This window comes from Lentinus tigrinus (genome assembly GCF_003813185.1).
Source record: "Lentinus tigrinus ALCF2SS1-7 unplaced genomic scaffold L226scaffold_21, whole genome shotgun sequence".
Taxonomy (NCBI): Eukaryota; Fungi; Basidiomycota; class Agaricomycetes; order Polyporales; family Polyporaceae; genus Lentinus; species Lentinus tigrinus.
This window is the reverse complement of record NW_027137930.1, coordinates 59,246-86,206: the sequence shown is the minus strand read 5'-3', so window position 1 is coordinate 86,206 and position 26,961 is coordinate 59,246. Positions and strand designations below refer to the sequence as shown.

Below are 26,961 nucleotides of genomic sequence, written 5' to 3'. Positions count from 1 at the left end.
AGAGAGGTATACATGCAGAATACATCGCTCCGGCACGCAGGATACGAAGGACTGTGGCATATTCTTGAGCGCGCAAAACCGCTCCCGCCTCTGCGAAAGCTTGGACTCGCCGTGCCTCGGATGCCCGGGTTTACCCCCGCCTTTCCCAAGCTCATTTCTACCCACGCACACAGCCTAGTCGACCTCGGGCTCGACGTGTTCCCAAACACGCTCGTTCCAGTATGTCTCGGTACGTAATCCACCCGCTAGCACCAGGTTGAAGCCCACTGACTCCTTGCACATGTTACAGGTGCGAACTGGTACATTCCCGCCCTGCAGCAATGCACCGAGCTCGAGACCCTGCGGTTGAACATCCTCACGCTTGTCAAGAATCCCACCGCGCGCGCCCCACCTGAGCTGTGGTGCGCGGACGCCAACACCCTCGAATCGACCATCACGTGTCTTGACCATGTCCCGCCGCAGCTCCAGCACATAGTCCTCACGGTCTATCATGTCGGATCGCTAGAAACGGATGCGGACATGGGCGCGCTCTTGCACCTCTCTCGATGGCATGAGCTAGACGAAGCGCTGTTGGGTCTCACATTTCTCACCAGCGTCGTCATCGTCCTCGCCGAAGAGCGGCTGAGCGTCGATGTGGAGGGGAAGACCGACTACCTTCCGGGGTCTCGCTTTGAGGCGTCGCATCGACCGTACGAGCTGCTCGGGCCATCCGAGCTGAGCAACGACAGACATGCTCAAATTGTTATCAGCGGGCTCCCGAGGATGTCGTCTGCGGGTCGTCTAGAGTTCGCCAGGTTGAGTTGAAGGTACCCAGCGCCTGGTGGATTGGATGTTGCATGTAGTCCTCGCGTCCTAGTATGATTGTGACCTTCGTCTGACGGACTGCATCGTTGGTACTCCTACAAGAATGACAGCACGTCTGCACAGCTCCTACTCATGTCATAATGTAGAGAAATCCTTTTGGTGAATCTTGCGTAGTGTTCTGTACATGCTGACTGACATACTTCAGTTGAATGGGCGACGGTGTCGTGGGAAGATGGCACTTTTCCTTGAAGCGGTGAGGCCGTGCGGATACCTGCCTCCCCGTCCTCAGTCCCGTGGTGCCGCGACAGCCACTCCCAATCCTCATCCCCGAAGTCGTCCACCGACCTTAAGAACACCGTGCGGTATGGCCAGTACGGGGAGAGCCGCACTGCCTTGCGTCTCGCGGGGTCGCGCGTAACCCAGTGCATGTTCATGCCGTATCCGAGCAGCTCGACCGACGGTGGCGGGTCTGACTGGAGAGCCGCCTTCATCTCTTCGCGCAGTGCGTCGGGGAAGGTGAGGTGCACGTAACGCAGCTTAGTGCGTTTCCGGAGCTGTCAGGGTGTGAGCGAGAGATCATGGTGCAGGTTCATTCGGCGTGGCTTACCAGGCCCATCCAATCCTCTGCCGTCGCCCCCGTCCTCTCCACATGCACGTAGACGCGGAGTGCTGTCAAGCTGAGCGGCAGATATGTGTCCAAGAGAGCGAAATTCTCGGCGCTCAGGCAGACGTTCCGCGCGTCAACCCCGAAGACCTCGAGGTCGAGCAGAGAAGGAAGGATCCTGAGGCTGAGGGGCTCCAGCACGAGCTTGGGATCAGGGAAGTACACTGTACTCTGGCAGATGTCCAGCTAGTCTTCCTCTGAACAGACGCCGCGAGCTCCGCCATCCATTCCTGTCGTTCCGTGCATATGAACCAGAGCTTGAGCGCGGCCGGGCGGGGGAACGCGTCCGGAAAGGCACTGAGCACAGATATGAGGGCCTCGGGGTCTTCGAGTCCCTTCGAACACAGGGTGAATGAGCGCAGCTGCGTGCACTCTGCGAACACAGCTCGAAGGCCTTCATAGCTTTCGGGTAGCGGGTAGACTCAAGAGCGAAAGCTCGCTGAGGTGCGCGAAGGATTGACTGCTGAAGGAGCCGCAGGAGTTGTGGACCGTGCACAGGCCACGCAGCGTGGGCAGGTGTGCTTCGATTATTCGGACGACTGGTGGATGTCGAGGCGGCGATTTTGTGGAACATCTGCGACACGGACATGATGCACGACCGTTGGTCGTCGCGAGGCAATCTGTCTATGATGTCGAACCAGATCTCCGGTAGTAGGCATGCTGTGGTCGACTCCGGCATACTAGACTCTGCGCTGGAGGACACTGTGATGAGGTGGATGTGGTAAGTAGGAAGAGAGCATGGACTCGATGCTTGGTAGGCGCCGGACACCGTGACGATTACCCGACAGTCCGTATCTGGCCGCGCGGAACCCCACTGGTTGTGTCGCGGACTTAACACATTCCGTCGTGCTCGCGGAACCTATGGACATGTATAAATGCAGAGGCTGTTGACCCTCCAATCCCATATCACGCACTCTCTCGCTTCCCCACTTGCAACCGTGATCATCTCACATATCCTCTGAATCCTGTCCAACTCCGCCGACCTCAGGCTGGTGACCATCCTCTACACTTATGGGTGTCTTAGTCTCCCAACTACGGATGCGTGCGGCCGGGCGCACGAGCTTCCTCGACTTACCAGTAGACCTTCAAGTCGAGATTCTATGCCACCTCGATCCCGGTTCCTTGGTCGCCTGCAGACGTGTGAGCTCTCCCTATCACCCCTATCCTGTGACCACTGAGACTCATCCTTGAACCGCGCAGACATGTCGCTCGCTTTCAAGGGTCTTCGAGGTCATGGCTGTGCAGTATGCGTACAAACTAGATGTTTCCGCGATGACTGATGAAGGCTCCCCTGAAGGCACCTTTCTCCAACGTTACGCCGCCATCCAGATGTACCAGCACAGGTGGATGAAGAGCTCCTTCTCTCCACACATACTGTACCCTCGAGGAGGATTGCGCTATCTAGCACAATCCAACGATGTCTCTGTGTACACCGTCGAGGCCAATTCCGACTCTCAAGTCACTCTCATGCTCCATCGTCCAGGCAGTGCGTGCTCTGGCCTCCCAGAGCTCACCTCTCTGTGTGAGGCATGGACGTCAGTAGTGGAACCCATGTCTCTTCCGGGGGCTCGTTACACCGTCGACCTCTCGGAAGACCTGCTCGTAATATCGCGGCTAAGCGACGACCAGACAGAGTGCGTTCGTTCCCCTCCATCGCACTGACAGCTTACCCAACCGAGCACCATCATCAGATACCACCATCATTTCTTCTCGATCTCTAGTGATTGCTACCCACATCCGTTCGCTGCTTCGCCTGTCCTTCGGGCACTACGTAGCACCCGGAATGGCCGTGTCTTCCGATGCCCGAAGGAGGCAGACCGTCTCGACATCCTCTCTGATCTGGTGGCATGGGGGTCTTTCCAAGACACATGCGGCGACGAGAACACCAAGTGGCAAGTTGCGATGGAAGTGCACGTAATGAACTGGAAGACAGGTGCTGTCGTATGGGTTAGTCCTGCCACCGCTGTTTTCCTGTGTACACGTCGGACTTACGGGCTTTGGACAGCGGTACACGGGTGGACAGGTATCTTTCTACCACCTCATCGACCGGCATCATGTTCTCGTTACACAACGGGACGGCATCCATGTGTTCGCCTTCGACCCGGATCGTGGTGCGCTAGAGCCCCCGGCCCACACGACAATTCAAACGCAACTCCTGCACCTGCGCTTGCCGGGATTTGAGCCTGAACAGGAGCACTTGAACCCTGTCAAGAGCTTTCTACACATCCCGCGCACTCATAGAGACGACCGCCCATTGTTCCGCCCAGATCCATCCCACTCGTTGCTCGCTATACACATGGACCACATGCACTCGATCGGCCCCGGAAGGGAGAAAATACATAGTCTAGTATTCCTCGTTTCCCTGATGACGATCCGTGGCTGCCTTGCGCGATGGCAGACCGGATGGTGGCGCTCCCTCGTCCTGCCCTGGGACGACTGGGGCCCCACGGGCGCGCGGATCATCGCCTTGAAGAACATAGACAAGTTTGACTTATCGCTCGCGATGCACGGGTCGCGCTGCATGCTCAAGATCCCCACTCCGTGTAACACAAACCTGGTCGTCATAGATGCGCATCCATGGGTGCGGCACTGTGGCCACGATGTGGCCCGGCAGATATCGTGGCCACATTACGATGCCAACATGGCGGTCGAATGCTCGGATGTGCAGTCCTTCGTCATCCTGGGTCACTACCGACTACGGCCGCAGGTCTTCAGATACGAGACGATGGTCCTAGAGGGGACATTCCCATGTCATATGGCGTGGTTTCCGGTCTCGCATCCCGCCCATTATAGGGGGAACCATACCGTGTTGACGAGCCATCAGGTTTTTGTTGTTGCAAGTCCCCTAACGCGTTGTATCACTACTCCATGGCTGACCCAGAGATTCCAGCGCACCCGGGAAGCGTAGGTCCGACTCGATACCGGCGCCAGAGAATGGAGTGGAAGGATCCGGACGCTTGTCTGCGAAGACATCCATCGCAGAGCGTCTGCTGCTCTGATACTGCTCCAGGGAGGATGCGTTTGGGAGCTTGGACGAGGCACCATCTGCACCGCTACCGCAGGACACCGTCGCGAGAGAAGCAGTCATTTGCTGCGGGCTTACTCCTGAGCGACCCTTCGTCGGGACCGGGGGTAGTCGTGAACGGAGGCGGATGGGCGGAAGACAGAGGAGTGATAAGTACGAGCAGTAGCAGAGGCTAAGGGACTCACCAGTTGCGCTCGCGGGCGGATCGTGGCCAGTTGAGACTCGCGGTCGCTCGCACGACTGAGCCTCGAACGAGCTGAATGCGAAGCAGTGGAGAGAGGGCGGTGCGCGACGGCAGTACGAGATGTGTAGAATATGTAGACTCACCGGGAAACGACGCGTCGGAGCTGCCCTTCTCGACCCGGATTCCGCATGCGCCGCTGGTGCTCGTACTGCGACGCTCAGCTTGTTGATGTAGTGCGCGTGGGGGCGTCGTCGTTGCCTATGCTTTGCGATTCCTCGCTCAGCCGCGCCTCGGGTTTGAACTTTTGACGTACTAGCGACGGCGGGCCGTACGGGAAGAGCAGGACAGAGGACAAGCGGGCACTGGGACGCACCATGCGCCGCAACGTTGGATCGCGAGCGAGCGACCAAGAGTCGAGAAGGACGAGAGAGAGTGCAGCGGTGAAGCTGCGCAGCGGGCGTCCTGCTTTCCCCCGCATTCGCTACCCCGGCGCTATCCTCCTCTCTTCCTCACTGTCTTCTACGACGCCGCCGCCGTCGCACACGACGACCGACACCCGACGCACGCACGTCAGCATGGCGAAATCCCCACTCTCATTAGGACAGCGACACCCACGCTACACCCTCGCACTCACCGCCTTCATTCTCTGCGCGTACTAGTTCCTCTCGAGCCTGACACCGCACCCGCGCGCCGTCGCATACAGGCAAACCACGACCGTTGACACCCCTCGTACATCTCAGGCGGGTTTCATACCCCGGAGTTGCAGGCCTGCACCTCTCTAAAAATCCTGCGGCTGAGCACGCTCGCCCTTCCGCACTCGGACGGACGCATCTCCGACGGAAAGGACGCCCAGCTCTACGGGGATGACAGCAACGCCCTCCAATTGAAAGTCGAGCTCGTGGAGTTTGTCCCGCCGCAGCTTGAGCACATCGTCATCAGCGTCTTCCACTCGGCATCGCTCGACGCGGAGACGCAGAAGACGGACGAACTTGTCCTCCGGAGCGCACCTGACTGGGCTCGTCTCGACGAGGCTCTCTCGCGGCTCACAAACCTCAAGAGCATCGTCTGCGTCGTCGCTGAACTGGAAGAATGGGAGCGCTACGACGTGGAGGGCCGGATCGATGAGTTCATCCGCGCTCAGGGTCTCCTCGAGACAGGCAGCCTGCCGGGCCCGCTGCTCGCCCTATCCGAGACGAGCGCGGACGCGTACATTGGACTCTTGTGCAATGCGTTTCCTAGGGCTGCTTCTGCACGTCGGCTGCAGATTGCGGTGATGAGCTGAGGTGCGCCGGTGGGAAGGTAGCAGCCGACTAGATAGACACGAACATATTTCCCTTGTTGCAAGACTACGGGCTCACGCAGAGGCACGACAGCGGCAGAAGAGCGTCACGGAGGTTAGCCGAGGGCGTGTGTCCTGCCCGCATGTGGAGTCCGCAGACGTGCAAGCGTACCAGACAGAACGAGGGAGAAGGGATAGTAAAGAGCGTTTATTTAGCAGTAGGATGTGGCACCGACATGGTGCGTCTGTCCTGGGCAAAATGTGCGGCTACAGGGGCAGGAAGCATTCGTATTCGAGGCTCTATCTAGCACAGCGTGCGGCACCTACTCTCGCTAATGTACTAATAACTCATTCCATCTTTCACTGAATGCAGAGACGACCTGCGCTGTCTACAACTTCTTACCATCATCCGGACCGAAGGACGCATCCGTACATCGAAAGCACACTCACTCGTGTTGCTCGCACGAGATAACTTAGAGTCCCGACTCCCGACCTAATAAAGCCGCAAAATACCCTGCGGGGCCGCTATTCCGTCAACATTGGTGTTCGCTATGGACTGGCGTCCAAAGAGAGGTACGTACCACGTCTCTCTGCCAGTTCCGGAACGTGGCTGCGTGGAGCTTCCTGAGTCGAGTTCGAGAAAACGGCGAGGGATCAAGATATGGACTGGCATGCAAAGAGAGATATGTACCAAGTTGTTCAGCAAGTTCCCGAAGGCGTTGCTGAGTGCAGCGTCATGAGCCGAGTCTGACAGAAGGGGGAAGGTTCTGAAGCGTACCAGGACACTCTAATGTGCCCGTGGGGCGACAGAACTGCGGGCCATTCATAGAGAGTGTCAGCGGGGGTTGCTACAGAACCGCGCGGAGGGTTACGTACCAACTTCCCGAACACATGGCTACGCCAGGGTGATTCCAAGAGTGATAGGAGGGAGGTTGAATATTGTGCTAATGTGAGCACGAGCTACCATTGCGCTGTATGTGACGAGACTGAGTCTGAACGGAGTACCGGAAGAGTGCACGACAGCGGCCACGAAACGACCCATGAGCCGACAGAGCCTAGACGAATGCATGCTGGTCTTGCGCGGCTGCCTAGGCAGCTCGATCGCAGACCCGGGCCTCCAACTCAGACCGACTCAGCTACACCCGCATTCATCGACATGCCTTTGCGCCGGTTATTCCATGCTACCATTCCCGCGTGCGCTGGGATTTCTGTATCAGCCATGGAGTAGTAAGGCAACGCGCAGGACTTACGATGACGACAAGTTCCTCGCCAGTCAACACGGTATGGATCCCCCTATACTCGGCATTTCGCAGGACCGTGTACAACACCATCCGGCATGGGAACCTCCCCTCTAGGACCACCGTCTTCTCCTTCCGGGAGGGACCCATGACGACGAATGACTGCACATCCGAGCTGTCGACCGCCATGGCATCCCCATGCAGCTGCAACGTCTTCCGGGTCACACCGTGCCAGCCACACTGCTGCACCCATGGGTGCGCATCTAGGACGACCAGGTTAGTGATCCACGGAGTGCGGATTGTGAGCACACAGCCCGATCCGTACGTCGCGAGGGATAAGGACAACACGTTTACTTTCATCAGGCTGACGATCCGTGCTCCCGTGGGGCCCCAGTCGTCCCAGGGCAGGATGAGGGAGCGCCGCCAGCCAGTCTGCCATCTTGAAAGGTAGATATGGATCGTCGTGAGGGGGACAAGAAATACCAGGCCATATACTCTCTCCTTTCCGGATCCGGTCGGACGCATGTGGGCCATGCGTACAGCGAGCACCGAGTGGGATGGATCTAGGCGGACCAACGGGCGGTCGTCTCTGCGAATGCGCGGGATGTGTAGGAAGCTCTTGACAAGGTCCGAGTCAGGGTCGATTTTCGGCAAGCACAGGTGCAGGAGTTGCGCTTTAGGCTTTGTGTAGGCAGGGGGCTCTGGTGCACCACGATCGGGATCGAAGGCGAACACATGGATGCCGTCCAGTTGTGTGACTAGGATACGATGCCGGTCGATAAGGTGGTAGGAAGATACCCGGCGAGTTTGATACCGCTCTCCAAGCGCCGTAAGTCCTACACGTATAAACCAGAGTAGCGGTGGCAGGACTAACCCATATAACAGCCCCTGTCTTCCAATTCATTACGTGCACTTCCATCGCAACTTGCCAAACATCACACCAGTAATCGCCGTTGCATGTGGCTTGAAGATTCCCCCACGCCACCAGATCGGAGAGTATCTCAAGATAGTCTATGTCCTTTGTGTGTCTGATGGCATGGCCCGCCTGGGTACTACGTAGTGCCCGAAGGACTGATGAGGCAGCGAGTGGATGTGGGTAGCAATCGCTAGAGATCGACAAGAAATGATGGTGGTGTCTGATGATGATCCTCGGTTGAGTAAACTCCCGGTGTGACGGAAGGAAATGAACGCACTCGACATCGCGTGGTAGCGTAATTATGAGCAAGTCCTCCGAGAGATCCACAGTGTAGCTGGCGACAGAAAGATCCCTGGGTTCCAGAAGTGACTTCCATGCCACACACATGAATGTGAGCTCAGGGAGGCCGGTGCGCGCATCCCCCGGACGATGGAGCTTGAGAGCGAGGGTGTGGGAATTCTCGACAGCGTACACAAAGACACCGTTGGATTGTGCTAGATAGCGCAATCCTTCTTGAGGGTCCTGTATGCGAGGAGAGAAGGCGCTCCCCGCCCACGTGTGCTGGAACTGCAGGATGGCGGAGTAACGATCTTGGAGAGAGACGCCTTCAGGGGAGCCGTCGTCGGTCATCGCGGAAATACCTAGCCTGTACGCATACTGCACAGGCATGCTTTCGAAGACCTTCGAAAGCGAGCGACATGTCTGCGCGGTTCAACGATCAGTTTCGTAGATTAGGGTCATAGGGAGGCCGCTTACAAGTCTGCAGGCAAGCAGGGATGTGGGGTCGAGATGGCACAGGACTTCGACCTGGAGCTCTACTGGTAGATTTAGGAACTTGAAGCTCGTGCGCCCGGCGGCATCCTTCCATAGTCGGGAGACTAGAACACCCATACTGAGTGTGGATGGTGGTCGGAGTTGAACAGGAGGATATGGAGAATATGATGTTTGCTAGTGCGGTTGGAAGTGGGAGTGAGAATGTGTGCGATGTGGGATTGATGGTCAGTAGTTACTCAAGCTGTATTAATGCATGCACGTCAGTAGCAAGTTCCACAAGCTGGGCGGAAGAGCACGACGGAACGTGTGGAGTCGGCGATGCACAGGGGTTGGGCGCGGGAACAGATACATACCTCGGGCCGGACTCTTTGCAACCGGGTTGCCCGTGATTGTTATTTCGATCTGGACTACGAAGACTTCAGTTCGTTCATGAATACATGGCATATCTCAATTGCAACCGTGGGTGTATCGTGACATTATCGTGGTCGCTGATGGTAGGCAGGGTGAGATTGGCTACGCTGATTAGACGGGGCCCGTTCGCCGTCTCCAGTTCTCTTTCACAATGGCGATTCGGTCGTCCTGTGTCTGTTTGTGTCCGGACATTGCACGAGTCAAGTTGCTGATGGTGGCAGTGAGAGAGAAGAAGTTCGCGTAGCACTGAGCGCTTGAGACTCTGTCCTGAACCGCCACGACCGGCCCCAAGGAAGCGGCTCATCGCAAGGAACGGCAACGCGGGACCAACTGTGCCTTGCCGAGAACATATTGACAACACTACCTGAATCACCGAAGTATTACTATAGTACTTGGTTCGCACTTGGTACGTTCAAGCGAGATGGTACGAACGAGATGCTTACGCAAAGCAGGGAGACCGGAACACCATGCGCACTGCCTTCATCGTGCTCCTCGATGTGCTCGCCCCTACCAGCCGACGCATGCTGCACGACGCACAGCATCCGCAGAGATTCTCTGTCTCTTCCGACTGACATGGACCGCAATGAATTTTAAGACATCCTTGGAGGGCATCGCTATGTCTGTCCTCCGCGTCCCTGGTCTGGTCATGGCTAGATCACGCTGTTGCTTGAGCTCGGCTCGTGGGATCCGAGTTGCCCTCTCCCTTCAAGTTCTCCCTCCTCCCCTTCTTGGTCCCTGGTACGCGATGTCTCACTTGCTCCAAAATGATAGCGCACTTATCATCGCCCTCGCTCTCGCTTTTAGACCGCCGTAGAGGAAGGTCCAAAGCTACGGTCCTTCTCGACGCGGAGCGAAGACTTCCCATGCTTGCCGCTGGAGGAGCAAGCACGCAAAGCGAGTAAGCATCTCCCTGCAGAACAAGAAGGCCATGGACGCACTCGGGCTCGACAGCAGCCCACATGGGAGATTGCTGTGGAAGACGCACACCGATCGCCTCGCACGCAGGGTGAGTGCTTCAGTGTGAGATACGCATCGGCTCCGTGGTTGATTTGCTAACGAGATCATGCTCTGTGCAGAGTTGGACGCCGTCGTCCTTGTCGCTCACCTGGTACGCATCCGGAGGTGAGTTTGTGCGCACCAGACGTCAATGTCCTCCACGGACGAGCTCTCACACATGATCACTCACAGCGGCCTCAACCGAAAGCATACTGTCGACTTACACAGTTCCTACGCTTTAGCCTGTTTCACGCAGTCTGACGACCAGCTTGGTACGCTCTCGACTCTTTGTCATTCTCTCGGGCTCACTTCGTGACGCTGCAATCAGCCACGCGTTCCGAAACTGGCAGAGGAACTTGGTAGGTACCTCTCTTTGCGCTCTGGACTGTAATCGCTGCTCTCAACTGATATCTGACAGTAGCACCGTGTCATACCACTTCACTCGCTCCGTATAGCCACTTGGTACCATCTCTATAGCCCTCCCCAATCTCTCGGACTTGACCCATGCCACTCTGGGTGCGACTGCCGAACGTCTGGGCTCGTCTCGTTGCCGTAGCGCGAGCAGGCTGCCGTCGCTGCACGTCGACAACTCTCATGCCTCTTCTGTGTCGGCCGTCGCAGGCCCCAGTCCGGTTACAAATGCAGCCCTCACAATCTGGCCCAAGGTATCTCATAAGCGCCCGGCAACTGCTTAATCCGACGCATCGGGCTCGGATCCCTAGCCCCTAGCCGTGACGGTCAACGCTACGAAAGGCGTGACCGTTCGCAACCCCAGTTGTGTCGCGGACTTCGCACATTCCGCCGTGCTCACCCACCCAGCTTGCGCAACCTACGGGATACATAATTACAGAGGCTGCTGACCAGCCAACCCCATGGCATACTCTCTTCCTGGTTCCACTTCCCCACTTGCGACCGCAAGCGTATCTCGCATATCCTCCTCCTCCTTAAGTCCGACCGCCATTCACACTTATGGGTGTCCTAGTCTCCCGACTACGGACACGCTCCGGGCACACGAGTTTCCTTAATCTGCCGGTAGAGGTTCAAGTCGAGACTCTATGCCATCTCGACCCCACTTCCCTGGTCGCTTGCAGACTCGTGAGCGCTCCCTATTGACCCTATCCTGCGACTGCTGAAACTGATCCTTGGATATCGCGCAGACATGTCGCTCGCTTTAGAAGGTCTTCGAAAGCATGCCTGTGCAGTATACGTACAGACTGGGTCTTTCCGCGATGACCGATGACGGCTCCCTGAAGGAGTCTCTCTCCAAGATCGTTACGCCGCCATCCTGCGGTTCCAACACACGTGGGCGGGGAGCGCTTTTCTCCTCGCATACAGAACCCTCAAGACGAATTGCGCTATCTAGCACAATCCAACGGCGTCTTCGTGTACACTGTCGAGGCCGATTTCGATCCTCAAGTTGCTCTCATGCTCCACCGTCCAGGCAGTGCGTGTACTGGCCTGCCAGAGCTCACATTCTTGTGTGTGGCATGGAAGGTAATACTGGATCCGATATCCCTTTCAGCCGCTCGTTATACAGTGGATCTCTCGGAGGACTTGCTCGTAATCACGCTACCAGGCGATGCCAGGAATGAGTGCGTTATTTCCCTCCGTCGCGCTGACATCTTATCCAACCGAGCACCATCATCAGACACCACTTCTTCTCGATATCTAGTGATTGCTACCCACATCCGCTCGCTGCTTCGTCTCTTCTTCGGGCGCTATGTAGCACCCAGCGGTACCGTACCGTCACATACCCGAAGGATGCAGACCGTCTCGAGTTTCTCTCCGATCTGGTGGCTTGGGGAAATTATCAAGCGACATGGCACGGCGATGACGAGTTTTATTGGCACATTGCGATGGAAGTGCACGTAATGAATTGGAAGACGGGCATGGTTGTATGGGTTAGTAGTCCTGCCACCGCTGCTCTCTTCTATCAAAGTCGAATCCGGACTTATGATGTTTGCACAGCGTTATCAAACTCGCCAGGCGTGTTCGTATCATCTTATCGACCGGCATCATATCCTAGTCACACAACTGGACGGCATCCATGTGTTCACCTTCGACCCCGATCGTGGTGCGCCAAAGCCCCCTGCCTACACGAAGCCTCAAGCGCAGCTCCTGCACCTATGCTTGCCGAGACTAGAACTTGGAGTACCGCAGCCGGGGCGTTTCGACAGCTTTCTCCACATCCCGCGCACCCATAGCGACGACCGCCCGTTGTTCCGCCCAGATCCATCCCATTCGTTGCTCGCTGTACGCATGGACGACATTATTTAAGTCACAGACAAGTGGAGACATGTGATCAGGCAGAGCGTGGTATTCCTCGTCTCCCTTGCGACGATCCGTAGCTACATCGCACGGAGGGAGACCGGATGGTGGCGCTCCCGAGCCATGGTGCCCTGGGACGACTGGGGCCCCACGGGCGCGCGGGTCGTCAGAGAACATGACCGTGTATAACTTATCCGTCGCGGTGCACGGGTCGCGATGTGTGCTCACGATCCCCGGTCCGGTCGTCTTTTCGCCCATTGAAAAAATGGTCGTCATCGATGCGCACCCATGTGCACAGCAATGTGGCCGCGGTGTGACTCGGCAGACGTTGTAACCAGAGGACCGTACCGACCCGCCGGCACCTGTGGTCGACAGCTCGGATGTGCGTTCCTCGGAAATCTTTGTCCCCGACCAACGACAGGGGGATGTTTCTTGAAAAATAAGACGATAGTTTTGGAGGGGAGGTTCCCGTGTCGGATGGAGTGTTATTTGGCCCCGCGAAAAGCCGAGTATAGGGGGAACCATACGGTGTTGACGGGCGAGGAGGTTGTCGTCGTTGTAAGTCCTCTATCGCGTTGTCTCACTATTCCATCGCTGATACATAGATTCCAGCGCACTCGGCAAGGGTAGCTCCGAAAGACCAGCACCAGAGCACGTCGATGCATGCGGCGTCGCCGAGAGTCGTTGGCCGGGCTCCGATGCGATCGCGCAAGTTCAACGGCTGTTCGTTTTCCTATCAGCTCATGAATCCGCACCCTCTCCTAGTATTCTGTGTCACGGACTCTGTCATGTAGAGCGCAGTGATGATTCGTATTTATGTTGGCACAGTATCCAAATATTTATCATTGCTTCGAGTCTCGTTGGGTGCACACGGCTACTAAGGGAGTCGAACCAGCTTGACGCTGGCTGAACTAACCAGATCGGTTCAGAGCAACAAGGTTACCACATGGTTCACCTGGGACTTGAACCAAGTTCAAATGACCATCAGTTCAGTTCCGACAAAGTGCATCCGCGCAAGGTTGCCGCTCCGTTCTCCGCTCCTCACCGCCATGTCACTGTCAGCATCTCGCGGTTGCATCCGACGCCCAGAGCATTGAGACCGATGGGACAACTTTGTACTCCTTAACCCTCGCGCGAATGTCGCCCCAGCTCGGAACTTGGAAGGACTTGTAAACAGGGGCACTTCGGCTAGTTGCAACATCGTCGTCGGATAGCTGAAATCGGTACCGTCGCTGTCGTCTTTCCCTGCTGATAAGTTTCTCATATGGAATGCATAAGACAGATCTTTCGACCCGAAGATGCCATCCGCTAGTTCGACACTGGCGCAGACTCTCGAGTCACGACCCCGACGTTAGCGTTACCCCAGCCTTGGAGTTGCAATCCGAGATCAAGTAGCTTCGAGGCCTTGACGAGGTCGGTCTTAGTCACCGACCCTCAGAATGTTTCCAAGTTTCTGGGCAGCTTGGTACCCACCATACCCCGATCGGCCCCTCCGGTGCGGCCACGCGGCACGCTACTCTCCGCCTCAGTAATCCAGTATCCGCCCAGCCCTGAAACTTGTCCCGCCTCTCGACCCGCACGAAGGCCGGAGAATGCAGCATGGTTTGTTTCCGATCGCCCCCTGACGTCGTCGATGCTTCATCTTCGGATGACACAGCGCGCACACTCGGACGCTGACTGAGACTGTCGATCGCGCTCGGACCAGCGTACATAAGTCCAGAACCACCGTTCCAAGTCGCCAACGGTCTTCCGTTCTGCTGTCCTCCCTACTCCCCTCCCCTTACACTCCCACATCTCTATCTTTGACGCAACATGGGCAATCACGCGCTTGACATCAACCCTCCGAATGCGGACTACAATCTCTCCACCCACGGTTCCGACTGGCTGTGGGCGGTATTCTCGCTGTTCGCAGTATTCCTTCTCGCCGTAGTAGGGTGGACGCTTGCTGTGCGTTATCTTTTCGACCCCTTTAATTCGTCCTCGTTGACATCCTCTACAGACACCCCGTGGCACACGGCTCTTCCACCAAATCGCCATCGTCGTGATTCTCACCGGCGCAATCGCGTATTTCTCCATGGCGTCTGACCTCGGCGCCACCCCTGTCCGCGTAGAGTTCCGCGGTGACGGTACTCGCCAGATTTGGGTACGTGACTTTTTCCTGAGCGCTACTTCGTTCACGTCGCTGACTACCCTCGATGTGCAGTTCGTGCGGTACATCATGTGGTTCATCAGCTTCCCGCTGCTGCTGCTCGAGCTCCTCCTCGCCACGGGGCTGTCGCTCTCAGACATATTCACCACTCTCTTCATGGCGATCGTCCTCGTCGTCACCGGCCTCGTTGCCGCCCTCGTTCCTAGCACCTATAAATGGGGTTACTACGTCTTCGGCGTCTGCGCCCTCTTTTACATTTGGTATGTTACTCCCGCTCCCCCTCCTCATCTTCCGGATGATCTCACCTTGATATTGGCAGGTACGTTCTCCTCTGGCATGGCCCGCGCACGACGTTCGCCGCGGGTGGCCATGTGCGCACCGGCTACCGCCTTGCGGCCTCGTACCTCTCCTTCCTCCTCCTCCTGTACCCAATCGCATGGGCATGCTCCGAGGGCGGGAACGTCATCACTGTCACGTCCGAGATGATCTGGTACGGCATCCTCGACCTCCTCGCCGGCCCGGTCTTCCTCTTCCTCTTCCTCTTCGAGCTCCGCGGCGTTGATTACGCTGCGTTCGGACTCCAGTCGGGCAAGTACACGGATACCGTGGGCCCCAATACAGGACGTGGTGCTGGGACTGGGGCGCCGGTCACTACGCAGCGGGCGGGAGCTGCTCCTGCGACTTCTGGCGTTGGGGCCGGGGCTGCCCCAGCGACGGGTCCCACGACGACTAATGCGGCGCCAGCCAGTGGCGTTACCACTGAGCCTGCGACCACTGCGGCTCCTGCTACTACCGGCGCGAATGCAGTTTGAGGGAGGTTGACGAAGTGTAATGTGGTTTCCGTTATGTTCAGTGTATCGATAACGTAGTCTTCGTTCGCGCCCTTTGTAGCATTACAAAACTACAATAGTCACCTAGTAATACTCGACCTAATATTACATGAGCGATCCCAGATCTTATGGCCGAGCTGTTAGTGTATGCGCGCACCAGTTGAAAGTCAAGAAGTAGTCTCGCGGTCGCCATGCGAGGATGTTCAACAGCTCAATCAGATCGATGTCGAGACGGTTAAGAGTCTCCAACACTACTTCCGCTTGAAGCTTGATGCTTGAAAGGTAGCTACTCGGATAAGTCGGGCTCCGGAGGGTGAGTTACTACTACTAGCAGTACGTACGCTTTCCTGCGCCACCCGGACTCGGCGGTCACGTGGCGTTCAAGAACAATAGGAAGTTGACTAGCACTGACGGACGCGTATGCTTCATGAGCCTCTTCTCTCCGTCCGCCACGATGGTGCAAGGCAAGTCTACAACGCGCTACCTAACCGCAGACGAATTCTTCAGCCCCTTCTCCGAGTCTCCTTCCGCCACGATGGTGCAAGGCAAGTCTACCACTGTGCGCCACCTAATCCCAGAGCTGTGGCGTCCCATTGTCGGGCTGCTACCTCCTCGCGATCGACTGTCTTGCCTGTCCGTATCACACATGCTCCACGACATCGCCGTGCCACTCGTCTTCGAGCACGTCCTTGTGGCGTATGGCATACCATCCGACTGCCGGCTGCTTTTCGAGCACATCAATCCGTACGAACCCCTTCCTCGCAGCAGTGACAAAGTGCTGCGGAAACGCGCGAGGGCCGCGCGGTCTACAGCGGAGTTCTTGCGGTACATCGCCGCCACGCCGCACTTTGCGTGGGTGGTGAAGAGGCTCACTGTGCGCGCGATATCGCTGGAGCCCGAGTCTGTAGATTGCAGTATGTGTCGGACTTTCTCTGAACGTTGCTGCTAGGTTTCTTATTGGTTGGCTGACTGACATACTATCACTATCATCTTGCGATGCGGCACGGTCCGATCCTAGCCGACCTCGTAAATGCGCTCAGGGCTTGTTACAACCTGCAATCATTCAGTTGGCTGGGCAACTCTCCGTACATCCCAAAGCAGGCGATCCACGCGATCAAGAAGAGCGGGGCTCCCTTGACCGAGATTCGCATCCCGTAAGCGTCCTGAAGCTCTTCAATCGCTGGAGGACGGCTGAATCAATACTTGTACCGTAGACTGTGGAACCCCGCTACGACGGCCTTGGCGCGTCTGCGCAACCTTCGGGCGATCTGGCTCAACGAAGACCTCAGGATCGACACCATGGAGGAGAGAAACAGGGAGGCCCCTCCGAGGGAGAACCCGAACACCATCATCCAAGCGAACTCGAACACGCTCCGTACCCTGTCCGTTTTCGGCGCGGTGTCGCGGTGGAGAGTGCCCATCGAGTCGCTCGTGCACCTCACAGAGTTCGAGTGCATATGGCCCGACGGGGACTCGGAGTTCATCGCGTCCGTCCTCGACCGCTGCACGCAGCTCCGGTCCTTGATGCTTGGGGTGGGCCCCGTCGACATGATGGAAGGCGATATCGTGGCCGTCCTCCGCTCCCGCGCATCGTCTCTCCCAGGACTAACGTCCTTCAAGGTCTCCATGGGTGCTGGGTGCAGTCGCCCGACCACCATCGCACTTGTCGACGCGCTCGCTGTGTTCCTGAAGAACAAGACGGCGCTGCGCCGGCTGGACGTCAATATCCGCGGGATCGACGAAGGGATCCCGGGCCTCGACGCTGAGGACGGGTGCCCGCTCGAGCAGATTGTCAAGTTACTTCCGTCCTTCCCCAAGCTGGAGGTCTTTGGGCTCACTCTGGCGCGCATGACGTTCATCGCGGACGACTTTGTGTTGCTCGACCGGAACATCCCGCGTGGAGTGACGGCGCTCTTCCTCAACTTGAGCATCAGAGATGTGGGGACGGGTATCCGCCCGGCGCTGTTCGCCAACTTCGTGAGTGGAGTCTCTGTTATGTGTTATGAATGATACCCCTTGCCGGGGAGGGGGCTGATCCGGCGTCACAGTTCAGGAAACGCAAGCGCCTCCAGTACGTACACTTTGTAGACCAGGACGGCCGGTGGATCTTGTTCGACGCGCTGAGGACCATGTGTCCGCGCAGCGTCGAGCTGCTTGGGTACGGGGGGAAGATGTACTGGACGGTACCCAACGCGGCTGGGAAGAAGTATGGCGTCCAGCTTGCGTCGCGGTGGTCCGCGATGCAGCTTTGGTTCCATACCGTCGACGACTTTGCGGGCCGTGAGGATTGGGAGTGGCTCGTGCGTCATCGGAATACGGATATTATGGTGAGCGTTTCTGCCCTGCGAGGTGTGGGGAAGGTGCTGACAACTGTTTAGCCTTCAAGGTGAATGGCTGTGTCAAGTGCCAAACTGGGCTGCCACCGCACCTGCGAATGAGTAAGAAGTGCCACTCCGGCTGCACAAGCAGCCAGGAGGATGCTATTTGGATGTTCCGTGCTCATACCTTGGGATAATACAATGATAGATGATACCCTGTATGGCTGTAACAATAGATGACTTGTGCTGGATATTTTTTCATGCTTTGTTTCTGCGTGTTTAGCACGGTCGGATGGTTAATGTACAGGCACGTGACCTTGGTCGATTGAGTCGACGCGCGCACCCTCGCCCACTCCTCCTTGTCTGCGGCGGACGAGATACATGGCTAACGTGGAATTGGGCATGTTGAACCACTCAGTCGATCACGTCCTGCGGATCTGCATAGGACACAATATGTATTTAGACACTGATATCCACACTGCTATCACGGAAAACAGAAAACTCACTGAACAACGACGCGCTGTGCCCAAGGAGGGGTCCTCCCCCTGCCGCAACCACCGCTCCCAGAGCAACCAAGGCTTCGCGAACGTGTACGTATACGAGTACTGTGCGGTGACTGGATCGGCTCTATCCGACTTCCCTGACTTCGAGCCGGTCGTGCTCGCGGGTGCATTGTCTCCGCGTTGAATCTCTGACTTGACGAGCCAGCGGAGGGTCGAGACGCGGCTGGAGAGCTGTAGGAAGAGCGGGGGGTTCCGGTGGGTGGAGAGGTCTGTGTCAGGCTCCGTTCCGATGAGGGTGTGGAAGTAGCGCAGCGCAGTGTCTCTCTTGAGCTGTGGAGCATGTCACCGTCAAGGTGGGTGATACTTATTAGAACCAAAAGGCCTGATTTTGTTTTCGTATGAGGGGACGCACCCATGCGTCTCTCGACACCGCGCACTCTCCGATTTAGTTCCTTATAAGCAGCGCCGTGAGGCCTGCCGGGAGGCTCCTGTCCGGCCTTTCATTGTCCATCTTTGTCCACGCCAAGTTCTACCGCGCCACGCAGAGTCCCTCGAGGCTCGCCAGCTGCGGAAGGAGAACCAACAGCGCAAGGCTCGTCGCACATCATCAAGTTCAGCCGCTGCAGGGGCTTCTTCGCGGAGGAAGTCTGCGAGCAGCGAGACTTCTACGGGATGCCGCAAGCTCACGTCGAACGAGTCTCCGAGGATCTGGAACGCGGTCGCGCGCGCGGTGAGCGGGCGAAGTACCGGGGCTCGGCGGCCGCGAGGGCGAGCGAGCGAAGGCGCAGAAAGTATGTCAGGATGAGGCTGGTGTCGGTGTCAGGCCCGTGGAGGTCCGTGAGAGATGCGGGTTGAGCCAGGTGAGGTCGAGGACTCGGAGCCGGTTTTGCGTTGGAGGAGGCTAGCTGGCGGATATCGGCTTTTGCGATGTTGAACTTTCGGGAGTGGAGGAAAGGGCTGCATGTGGACGTTGCGGATGCGTCGGGATAGCTCTGCAATAAATTTGGAAGGAAATCGTTTCGGGTTGACGTTCCATCTCATGGGTGGGTCAGACACAAGTGGCAAGTAAGAAAGAACTTGAGTATGTTATGAATATGCGCTGGATATGTATTCAGTCGGGATCTAAATGTCTGTGTAGATCCCGTCGAGAGAGAGCGTAGCCTGCGTCATCGAGAACGTGCAGGGGTGATAGTTAGAACGTCAACAGAGTGCACTGCTGGCAGCTGACGCGGTCACGCGGACGTTGCGATAGTGTGACCAGAGTCACGGCTCACGTGTCGTGACTCTGGGTGACTGGACACCCACTTGTTTCGTTTTGCTCTTCGTTTACTGCCACGTTCCTGAAGCTGAAGAAAGACTTGCGAAAGGCGCAGCTACTGACTATGACTACATGCAGTGGGCCAGGGGTGCGCATGAGGTCCACTTCTCCATACGTGCCTCCCGCTGTCCTGGTGACGTCAGCGAACGAAATGACGTGGGCCCCCACAACTAGCCGCATATATGAGTCGTCCTGCGTCCAGACCGTGCCCCTAATAACCCCTCCCCTTCTACTTCCTGCCACTACATCTACTCAACGACCTCCACGACGACGACGACGACGAACACGATGTCCGGAATCCCTCCTCATCTCGACACCAGCCCCGGCACCCCTTCCCAGGAGTGGGCTCGCTCCACCACCACCGCTGCATTCGCGCGTACCGAGCCTGCTCCTGCTCTTGCCCCCGGAGCCATTCCCCCGGATGCAAACACGGCCCAACCGCCATCTTCCCTCGCTCCTGGATCCGTACCTCCGAGAACAGGTGGTGTTTCCATCTCATCCGCCAACAACGCGCAGAAGGGCGCGTTCGACCCCGAACTGGCCCACGGCGTTCCCGGCGCATACCCTGTCACTCCAGGTGACCACGATCCCACACGCCAGACTTCCCTTCAAGAAACTGCCCAGACCGCTGCTGGCCAGGCGTCCAACTTCGTGTCGAGTGCAGCCCAGACCGCAGCCCAGTATCTTCCTCAGGGTGTCGTCGATACGGTCTCGTCCATTATGCGTAAGTATAACTAGGTCGCTATATGCGCACCCAGGAATGCTAACGCACGTCATAGCTACGTCATCTGCCACCAAGACCATGAACACTGCGCGGGCATCCGAGCACGACGCCGAGCACACGACCTCCTTCCCCTCGTCTGAGGTCACTGGGGCCGGCACCGCTGAGCACGTCGGAGGCGTCGGCTCTCTCCCCGGGTTCGTCAACGAGTCCTCTGTTCCCAAGTTACCTCAAGAGCGTACCGACGACGAGCGGTACATGACTGCCGCTGGTGCTGCCGCCGTTGTCGCTGGCGGTGCCTATGCGCTCAAGGACAAGATTGTCGGCTCTACCCCATCCCAGGATGAGGCGAAGCAAGCTCTCCATGAGACTGCACAGAAGGTGCAGAATACCACCCAGGGTGCCACGCAAACCGTCCAGAGCACCGCTCAGTCGGCCGCTCACACTGCCAAGCACGCAGGTTCGTATCTTTCACACACGTGAAGTCCGTGCGCATTTACTCACCCATTTGCAGTCCCAGGAGCTCACTCGCACTCGACTGCTATCACCGCGTCGACCCTCCCCGCGCACGAGCCCTTCGGAGCTCAGCCTGGTGACCACTCATCCGGCGTGGGTGCTCTCCCGGGCAACCAGAGCGAGGCATCCGTCGCACTTCTCCCCGAGGAGTCCGCTCACCCGCAGTACGACTCCGGCCCCATTGGCACCTCCGGTCAAGTCGCCCTGAAGCCTTCCGAAGAGGCGACCGGTAACGAGTCCTCCCTCGGTCAGGCCCGTAACGTCGCGGGAGTCGGTGCTCTTGTCGGTGGTCGCAACGAGGAGGGTGTCGCGCGCCTGCCTGAGGAACGCTCAACGACCGGTTCGGGTATCTCATCGACCGTCAAGCCAACGCAGGAAGAAAAGGGCAACGAGGCCGCGACTGGCCAGGACCGTCACGTCGGTGGCGTCGGTGCGCTCGTTGGGGACAAGAACGAGGAGGGCGTTGCGCGTCTCCCCGATGAACGTTCACAGGGTAGCTCCGGGTTCACGCCTGTTGGTGCCGTCGTAGGATCTCGCGACGAACAAGGCAAGCAGACTGTGACACCTTCCACCACCGACAAACCTTCTGCTCCGGCTAAAGACTCGTCGACACACGAGACTGCGAAGAAGGAGATGGGTGCTAGCGGGACCAAGGGTCTCCCGAACAAGGTGAGTCAAGCTTTCCGTGGCGTTTGCATGCTTGAACGAACGGGCGAGACGGCGCGCCAGCATCAGTTGCCTGGAGACCCGGGTACAGGCCGCTTTGCCGTCGAGACCAAGGGTGGCAAAGCTGGCCGTGAGGAGCAGGCCAGCAGTACGCAGGCTGACCAGCTACATGCCACCCTGCGGCCTCGGCCGCATGCGCTCGGCGGAGAACGTGCATGGTGGGGCGGCGTTCCTCTGAATGGTGAACGCGCTCGAGCTGAGCTCAATGCGGATGCGGACGATCGCGATCGCGCTGATGAGGTACGCTGCTATCCGCGTCCGCCATCTCTTGCCGTTACCGCTCCAAGAGTATCGACGACCAGCGTGCTGATCACTCCTTTCCAGAGCGCTGGGTACGACACCGACTACCACCCGGCCGAGATGCACCCGCCGGAACAGAAATACCAGAACCCATCTGAACACGCAGCCGAGGGCGAGAAGAGCTTGGGTGCGACGCAGGCCGACCAGACGCGCCCACCCGAGGAGCAGCACCCGCCGCACTCCGGGGACGCGCACGGCCAGAAGGAGAAGAAGGCGTCGTTCATGGAGAAGATGAAGGGCGAGGCGAAGGTGCTGCTCGGGAAGATCGAGGGCAAGCACGAGAAGGTCCAGCAGGGGCAGAAGCTCAAGAGCGGCGAGGCGAAGGCGACGTCTGCGTGAGTCGTGAGTCGCGTCGCGATGCCTCGGAAGGTGTAATCGAATGGCGGAATCGATCTTGCATTCATGGACTTCAGACTGTACGTGTATCTCTACCACTAGCGTGTACTTTTGGATAGGTTAGGCTCGAGCTGGACGCGTCGACGTGGTCGCGCGATCCTGTGTAATAATACATGCTCTGTCTTGTCATAGTGTTCGACGTATGGATGTAGGATTGCGCTCTTTCATGCGCACGTTCGGACAGGACATTTGCGTGGCTGAGAGTCGCAAGTGCGGCGTCGATACGAACAATGAAAGCTGCGGCGGTGGGTTCCGTGGGAAAGGTTCGTGCAAACCAGCCGGTGGGCGTCTTCGCACTTGCCACTTCTGCAGTGGCACCAACTCGGACTGGTTCCGCCATCTCTGCCGCTAGCTTTCGCTCTTCATCTTCCGTGGGCATCCAGATCTCATAGGGCCGCCGTGTTAGTTGTCTTCGAGCGAAACCATGTCAACAGTCGACTCTCGATGCTACTACTCGCGACAGACTTCGCCGCTGCCGCCAGAGCTGTGGGGACGGGTGATACAATGCCTTTCCAACAAAGACACCAGGAGCTTCTTCTCTGCTTGCAGATTCTTCCACGATCTCGCGTTTCCGGCTCTTTTCTCCCATGTCGTCCTCCGTTTTGGATTATGGCGAGCCGACGACGAGAAGAATCATGCAGATGATGACCTTGAAGACTCCGACCAGCCTGACTACGGGAGAACATTTCAAGTTGTACTAGGCACTGAACACAAGCACGAGGTCGCGCAGAATCATATGAGGACCTGCGAGATGCTGTATTGCATTCTGCACACGCCGGGCTTTGCGCGCGTCGTCAGGAAGCTCTCTGTCCACGCCTACATCTTGGAGGATAGGGAGGGCACGTTCGAATTATGTGAGCGCTTGGATCAGGCTGGATACTCGACTTTCCGTGTTGTATCTGACTTGTACAACTTGTAGATGCGTTGAGGGAAGCTTTACTGGTAATGAAGAACATCACTTCTTTCCATTGGGACGGCCGCCGTCCTCTTCCTAGCGCGTTCGTTTTGGACGCCCTCGCAGAGTCGTCTGGCCACATACTTCGAGACCTCTCCTTGCCGTAAGTTGCTGAACCCATGAATGTGGAATCTCAGATTTTGACCGTTCGATAGGTACGACAATGTCACGGACTCGTGTCTGACGAAGTTTACACGGCTCCAGACCCTCGCACTCCACCGTCCAAACCAGTACGGCGTGGATGTATACACTGGAGGCTCGGACTCCGTCTACATTTCTGAGGTAGTGAAGGCGAATCAAGATACATTGAAGAGCCTGTCTCTATATGGGAACGCTGCCTGGAAGTGCCCAGTCGGTTCCCTCCTCCACCTCCAGGAGCTCGAGCTCATCCTTCCAGTCTCGGGCGCCGACTTCGCTTTGATCCTCACTCAGTGCGCCGACCTCCGCTACCTGACGCTAAACATCTCACTTGGCTTCAACATCGAACTCATCGATGTCCTAGAGTCGCACTCTGCAGCCTTGCCGCACCTGACAGCGTTCAAGCTGCTGAACGCCAACATCCCTGAGCGCCTTGCCGCATCGCTGGCAACGTTTCTACAGAACAAGAAGAGCCTGAGGATGCTGGACCTTGCGTGCAAAACAGACCATGGGGGAGGTGTCGCACTGCCCCTGCTGGAGGTGTTACCGCAGCTTCCCGCCTTAGACGTACTCGGCTTAACCCGGGTGATGAGTGGGGACGAGATGGAAGGGGCGGAGATCGACCTTCTGGGGCGCTACATCCCAGAGTGCGTTTCTGCGCTGATGCTCCGCTTGGATGTAGAGCGCGAGAGAACGTGCTCGAAGTGGATCGATCTGGTACGTGTGCGAGTCCATCCTGCCACTATCTCAGGCTCCGCGCGAGTCTGCTGCAGCGCTGGTGACTGGTGCACTGATGAGATGATACTTTCTGCTAGGTCGCAAAACTGCCCGCGCTGCGGTACCTCCACATCCTCGACTCGGAGATATGCGATGGTCTGAAGACGCAGCTCCGCGAGAACCTTCCGCGCCTGCGCTCCCTCGAGCTCCTCGGGTTCGGGCCGTACGTGCGTTGGGTCGAGCGCGGCGACTCGGAGAGGGACATGGTCAGGTTGGGGGATGCTTGGCGGTTTAGAAAGGTCAGGTTCTGCACGGCTGAAGATTTCGGGTGCCATGCGGATTGGGAGTGGCTCTTCCGGCATCATGCGCTCGGCGCGTTGGTAAGTCGTTCCTTTCCGAGCCCGCGCAGGTCCAAGTTGATTTCCCCCATAGGAACTCCAGTGAGGTTTGGAAATATTGTGTGATTGTACGCGCTTGTTTGTGACTGTGCTCTCTCGGAATCGTCAACTGCAGTACGGATAGATGTCAGACGCGATACGCGCGCTAGTACTTTCGTAGTGATCAATCGTGAGAAAGTCTTTTGACATGAACTTTCACCGCCGCACTGCGCACCCTGGCTGTCCCGACCTCGTCAAGCTTCAAACACACTCACTCAGATTGTCGGTCTGTTCGATCTCGCATCCAACAACTGACTTGCTGCATGCTTTACGAAGTCTACGATTGACAGGCACCCTGAAAAGGCATGGCGACCGCCGGCTCGGGTTGCGACAGCAACCAGGCTCAGGGAGGACGAAGACTGCCTCCGGAGCTCTGGAGAATCGCCGTGCACTACCTCTCTGACGAAGACATAAGAAGCCTTTCACTCGTGTCTAGCTCCTTACGGGAGCTGGTTCTTGCGGATCTATTCTCTCACGTCACGGTTTGTTTTGGACTGTGGCAATCTGAGGCCAGCGACCGCTATGTGGTCGGCGAAGAGGCCGACACCGTCATGATGGGAGATGACGAATCCGAGTTGGAGCGGCTCAACGTCAAGGCTTGCGAGATACTGCACCATATCGCTCGTACGCCCAGCTTCGCGAGGGTCATCAAGAAGTTCTCCGTCCGCGCGTACTTGGTGCATGCTGGAGAGGGTATTTTCGAGTTATGTGAGTTCATTTTCATCGCATAGGGTTGAAATATACAGCTCATGCCCGTAATTTCACAGTCGCTTTGAAGGAGGCGTTACTGGTGATGACGAACATCACGTCATTCCGATACGAGGGCCGCTGTCCTCTTCCGAACGCCGCCGTGCTTGACGCTCTCGCTCGGTCTTCAGGCGATGTTTTGCGTGAGCTTTGTCTACCGTAGGTATTGTCATATGAAGGCCCTGTCTACACCGCAACTGACTCACCAACAGCTCCTCGGATGTCACACGGACCGCCCTCGTTAAGTTCAAGCGACTCCAAACACTGATCTTGCACCGCCCGTACAATCCCGACCATATGTTCAATTCACCTGAAGACTCAGAAGTGTCTGTCGCTGATGGTGTAGAGGCAAGCCGCGACACCTTGACTCGGCTTACGCTGTATGGGAATGCTCTCTGGAGGTGTCCCGTACGCTCCCTTCTCGACCTTCATGAGCTCGAGATTATCCTCCCGCCGTCGCTTGATGGCCTCGAACTCATCCTCCATCACTGCACTGGTCTCCGCTATGTCACTTTCGACCTCTTCATGTGCGAGAACTCGCGGCTCGTGGAGTTGCTCAAGGCACATCCGGAGGCCCTGCCGAGGCTCGTGGCCTTCAAGCTCTTCTTCGGACATACCGATCTGCTCACTCGGGAACAGACCGCTGTGATTGCGAATTTTTTGAGAGGGAAGAAGGCGTTGAGGATGCTGGATCTTGCAGATAACGACATCAGTATGGAGGAGGGCGCGGAGATCCCCCTAGGCGAGATGCTACGCGAGCTCCCCGCCCTCGAGGTCCTCGGACTTAATGCCCATCATGCATTCCTCCCGGACGACGTGGACATCGTTGCGTTCTTGAGAGACCATCTCCCTCCGCAGTTGTCCGCGCTCTTCCTCAACTTCACTCTGGACGACGAAGACATGTCTTTTCTGGGCTTCATCGATATCGTACGTGTCTCGCCGAGGATCGTCTGGTGCTGTGATCGTGCTGACTCTGCTCTTGTAGTTCAGGCAGTTGACCTCCTTACGGTACCTTCACATCATCGACATGCTCGGGACCGTGGATCTCAAGCAGCAGCTCCTTGAGGACCACCCGGACACTCTCCAACTCGTGGGGTACGACTCGTTCCTACGATGGATTGAACACGACCCCGAGCAAGACCTCCCGATGTACTCTCTGCCGTGGTCGGACTCCAAGGTGAGGTTCAGTACGGCGGAAGACTTTGGGTGCAAGGACTGGGAGTGGTTGTTCAGGTATCATGCTCCCGGAGCGATCTGGTAAGCATTCAAATTTCCAGTCCTCCTCAGCACCGGGCAGAACCGTCTGATATTGGGCTGTCCCAGGCATCGTGACCTCTTCGTCCCGTGAACGACTGTCAGGTCGGGTATGACGCGTTCAAGGTGTTGTCTGGTGGGCAGTGTCGTCATGTGTCTAGCATAGCTGCATAGTCGCGTCGCTCTTGCGTCCTATCACTAGCATTGTCTTGTCGTATACTCTCTTCCTATGTCCGACTCACGTACTATGTATCCGCAAGGCTTCTTGGTAACCCTGAACAACATACCACCTGTATATTAGTAACTACCACCGCATCAGTCGGCTTACGTGGACATGGTCCTGAAATGTATAGTAACGTTAAAATCCGGCTCAGGGT

At 57.3% G+C, this 26,961-nt stretch overlaps 12 protein-coding genes across 12 annotated transcripts; 8 read left to right on the top strand and 4 right to left on the bottom strand.

Moving 5' to 3' along the window:
• Positions 1-465: 465 nt before the first annotated feature.
• On the top strand, positions 466-979 carry L226DRAFT_536883 (uncharacterized protein; the record flags this gene model as incomplete). The annotated part of the gene is made up of 1 exon (XM_067681212.1): positions 466-979. A coding segment is annotated over exon 1 (280 nt), but the record flags the coding sequence as incomplete, so codon positions are not given.
• On the bottom strand, positions 466-2,161 carry L226DRAFT_614591 (uncharacterized protein). The gene is made up of 5 exons (XM_067686664.1): positions 1,850-2,161; positions 1,672-1,793; positions 1,412-1,612; positions 1,005-1,358; positions 466-930 (listed from the first exon to the last, which is right to left on the bottom strand). Exons 1-5 carry the CDS (start codon positions 2,145-2,147, stop codon positions 853-855), a joined length of 1,053 nt encoding a protein of 350 aa, XP_067533268.1. The 5' UTR covers positions 2,148-2,161; the 3' UTR covers positions 466-852.
• Positions 2,162-2,570: 409 nt separating this feature from the next.
• L226DRAFT_144265 (uncharacterized protein) lies at positions 2,571-3,222 on the top strand. Its single transcript, XM_067672380.1, has one exon. The coding sequence runs from the start codon at positions 2,702-2,704 to the stop codon at positions 3,128-3,130; it is 429 nt and encodes a 142-aa protein (XP_067533267.1). The 5' UTR covers positions 2,571-2,701; the 3' UTR covers positions 3,131-3,222.
• A 717-nt stretch (positions 3,223-3,939) lies between these two features.
• L226DRAFT_536881 (uncharacterized protein) lies at positions 3,940-4,857 on the bottom strand. The gene is made up of 2 exons (XM_067681211.1): positions 4,679-4,857; positions 3,940-4,583 (listed from the first exon to the last, which is right to left on the bottom strand). The coding sequence occupies exon 2, from the start codon at positions 4,554-4,556 to the stop codon at positions 4,314-4,316; it is 243 nt and encodes an 80-aa protein (XP_067533266.1). The 5' UTR covers positions 4,557-4,583; positions 4,679-4,857; the 3' UTR covers positions 3,940-4,313.
• Positions 4,858-6,924: 2,067 nt separating this feature from the next.
• On the bottom strand, positions 6,925-7,798 carry L226DRAFT_144300 (uncharacterized protein). The gene is made up of 2 exons (XM_067672382.1): positions 7,207-7,798; positions 6,925-7,155 (listed from the first exon to the last, which is right to left on the bottom strand). The coding sequence occupies exons 1-2, from the start codon at positions 7,726-7,728 to the stop codon at positions 7,138-7,140; spliced, it is 540 nt and encodes a 179-aa protein (XP_067533265.1). The 5' UTR covers positions 7,729-7,798; the 3' UTR covers positions 6,925-7,137.
• L226DRAFT_144299 (uncharacterized protein) lies at positions 7,799-9,100 on the bottom strand. Its single transcript, XM_067672381.1, has 4 exons — positions 8,867-9,100; positions 8,388-8,812; positions 8,069-8,330; positions 7,799-8,012 (listed from the first exon to the last, which is right to left on the bottom strand). Exons 1-4 carry the CDS (start codon positions 8,999-9,001, stop codon positions 7,953-7,955), a joined length of 882 nt encoding a protein of 293 aa, XP_067533264.1. The 5' UTR covers positions 9,002-9,100; the 3' UTR covers positions 7,799-7,952.
• A 914-nt stretch (positions 9,101-10,014) lies between these two features.
• L226DRAFT_144382 (uncharacterized protein) lies at positions 10,015-10,606 on the top strand. The gene is made up of 4 exons (XM_067672383.1): positions 10,015-10,033; positions 10,100-10,315; positions 10,372-10,417; positions 10,484-10,606. Exons 2-4 carry the CDS (start codon positions 10,224-10,226, stop codon positions 10,550-10,552), a joined length of 207 nt encoding a protein of 68 aa, XP_067533263.1. The 5' UTR covers positions 10,015-10,033; positions 10,100-10,223; the 3' UTR covers positions 10,553-10,606.
• Positions 10,607-14,371: 3,765 nt separating this feature from the next.
• L226DRAFT_572815 (heat shock protein 30) lies at positions 14,372-15,520 on the top strand (the record flags this gene model as incomplete). The annotated part of the gene is made up of 4 exons (XM_067684731.1): positions 14,372-14,506; positions 14,559-14,702; positions 14,763-14,968; positions 15,028-15,520. 4 exons carry the CDS (start codon positions 14,372-14,374, stop codon positions 15,518-15,520), a joined length of 978 nt encoding a protein of 325 aa, XP_067533262.1.
• Positions 15,521-15,980: 460 nt separating this feature from the next.
• On the top strand, positions 15,981-18,109 carry L226DRAFT_536875 (uncharacterized protein). Its single transcript, XM_067681210.1, has 5 exons — positions 15,981-16,452; positions 16,557-16,692; positions 16,753-17,515; positions 17,587-17,865; positions 17,917-18,109. Exons 1-5 carry the CDS (start codon positions 15,993-15,995, stop codon positions 17,926-17,928), a joined length of 1,650 nt encoding a protein of 549 aa, XP_067533261.1. The 5' UTR covers positions 15,981-15,992; the 3' UTR covers positions 17,929-18,109.
• A 1,651-nt stretch (positions 18,110-19,760) lies between these two features.
• On the top strand, positions 19,761-22,521 carry L226DRAFT_511379 (uncharacterized protein). The gene is made up of 4 exons (XM_067678299.1): positions 19,761-20,401; positions 20,457-20,858; positions 20,913-21,880; positions 21,965-22,521. Exons 1-4 carry the CDS (start codon positions 19,966-19,968, stop codon positions 22,277-22,279), a joined length of 2,121 nt encoding a protein of 706 aa, XP_067533260.1. The 5' UTR covers positions 19,761-19,965; the 3' UTR covers positions 22,280-22,521.
• A 134-nt stretch (positions 22,522-22,655) lies between these two features.
• On the top strand, positions 22,656-24,747 carry L226DRAFT_536873 (uncharacterized protein). Its single transcript, XM_067681209.1, has 5 exons — positions 22,656-23,190; positions 23,256-23,394; positions 23,447-24,146; positions 24,245-24,526; positions 24,579-24,747. The coding sequence occupies exons 1-5, from the start codon at positions 22,761-22,763 to the stop codon at positions 24,588-24,590; spliced, it is 1,563 nt and encodes a 520-aa protein (XP_067533259.1). The 5' UTR covers positions 22,656-22,760; the 3' UTR covers positions 24,591-24,747.
• A 4-nt stretch (positions 24,748-24,751) lies between these two features.
• On the top strand, positions 24,752-26,956 carry L226DRAFT_511375 (uncharacterized protein). The gene is made up of 5 exons (XM_067678298.1): positions 24,752-25,291; positions 25,351-25,489; positions 25,543-26,257; positions 26,316-26,587; positions 26,654-26,956. The coding sequence occupies exons 1-5, from the start codon at positions 24,889-24,891 to the stop codon at positions 26,676-26,678; spliced, it is 1,554 nt and encodes a 517-aa protein (XP_067533258.1). The 5' UTR covers positions 24,752-24,888; the 3' UTR covers positions 26,679-26,956.
• The last annotated feature ends 5 nt before the right edge of the window (positions 26,957-26,961 follow it).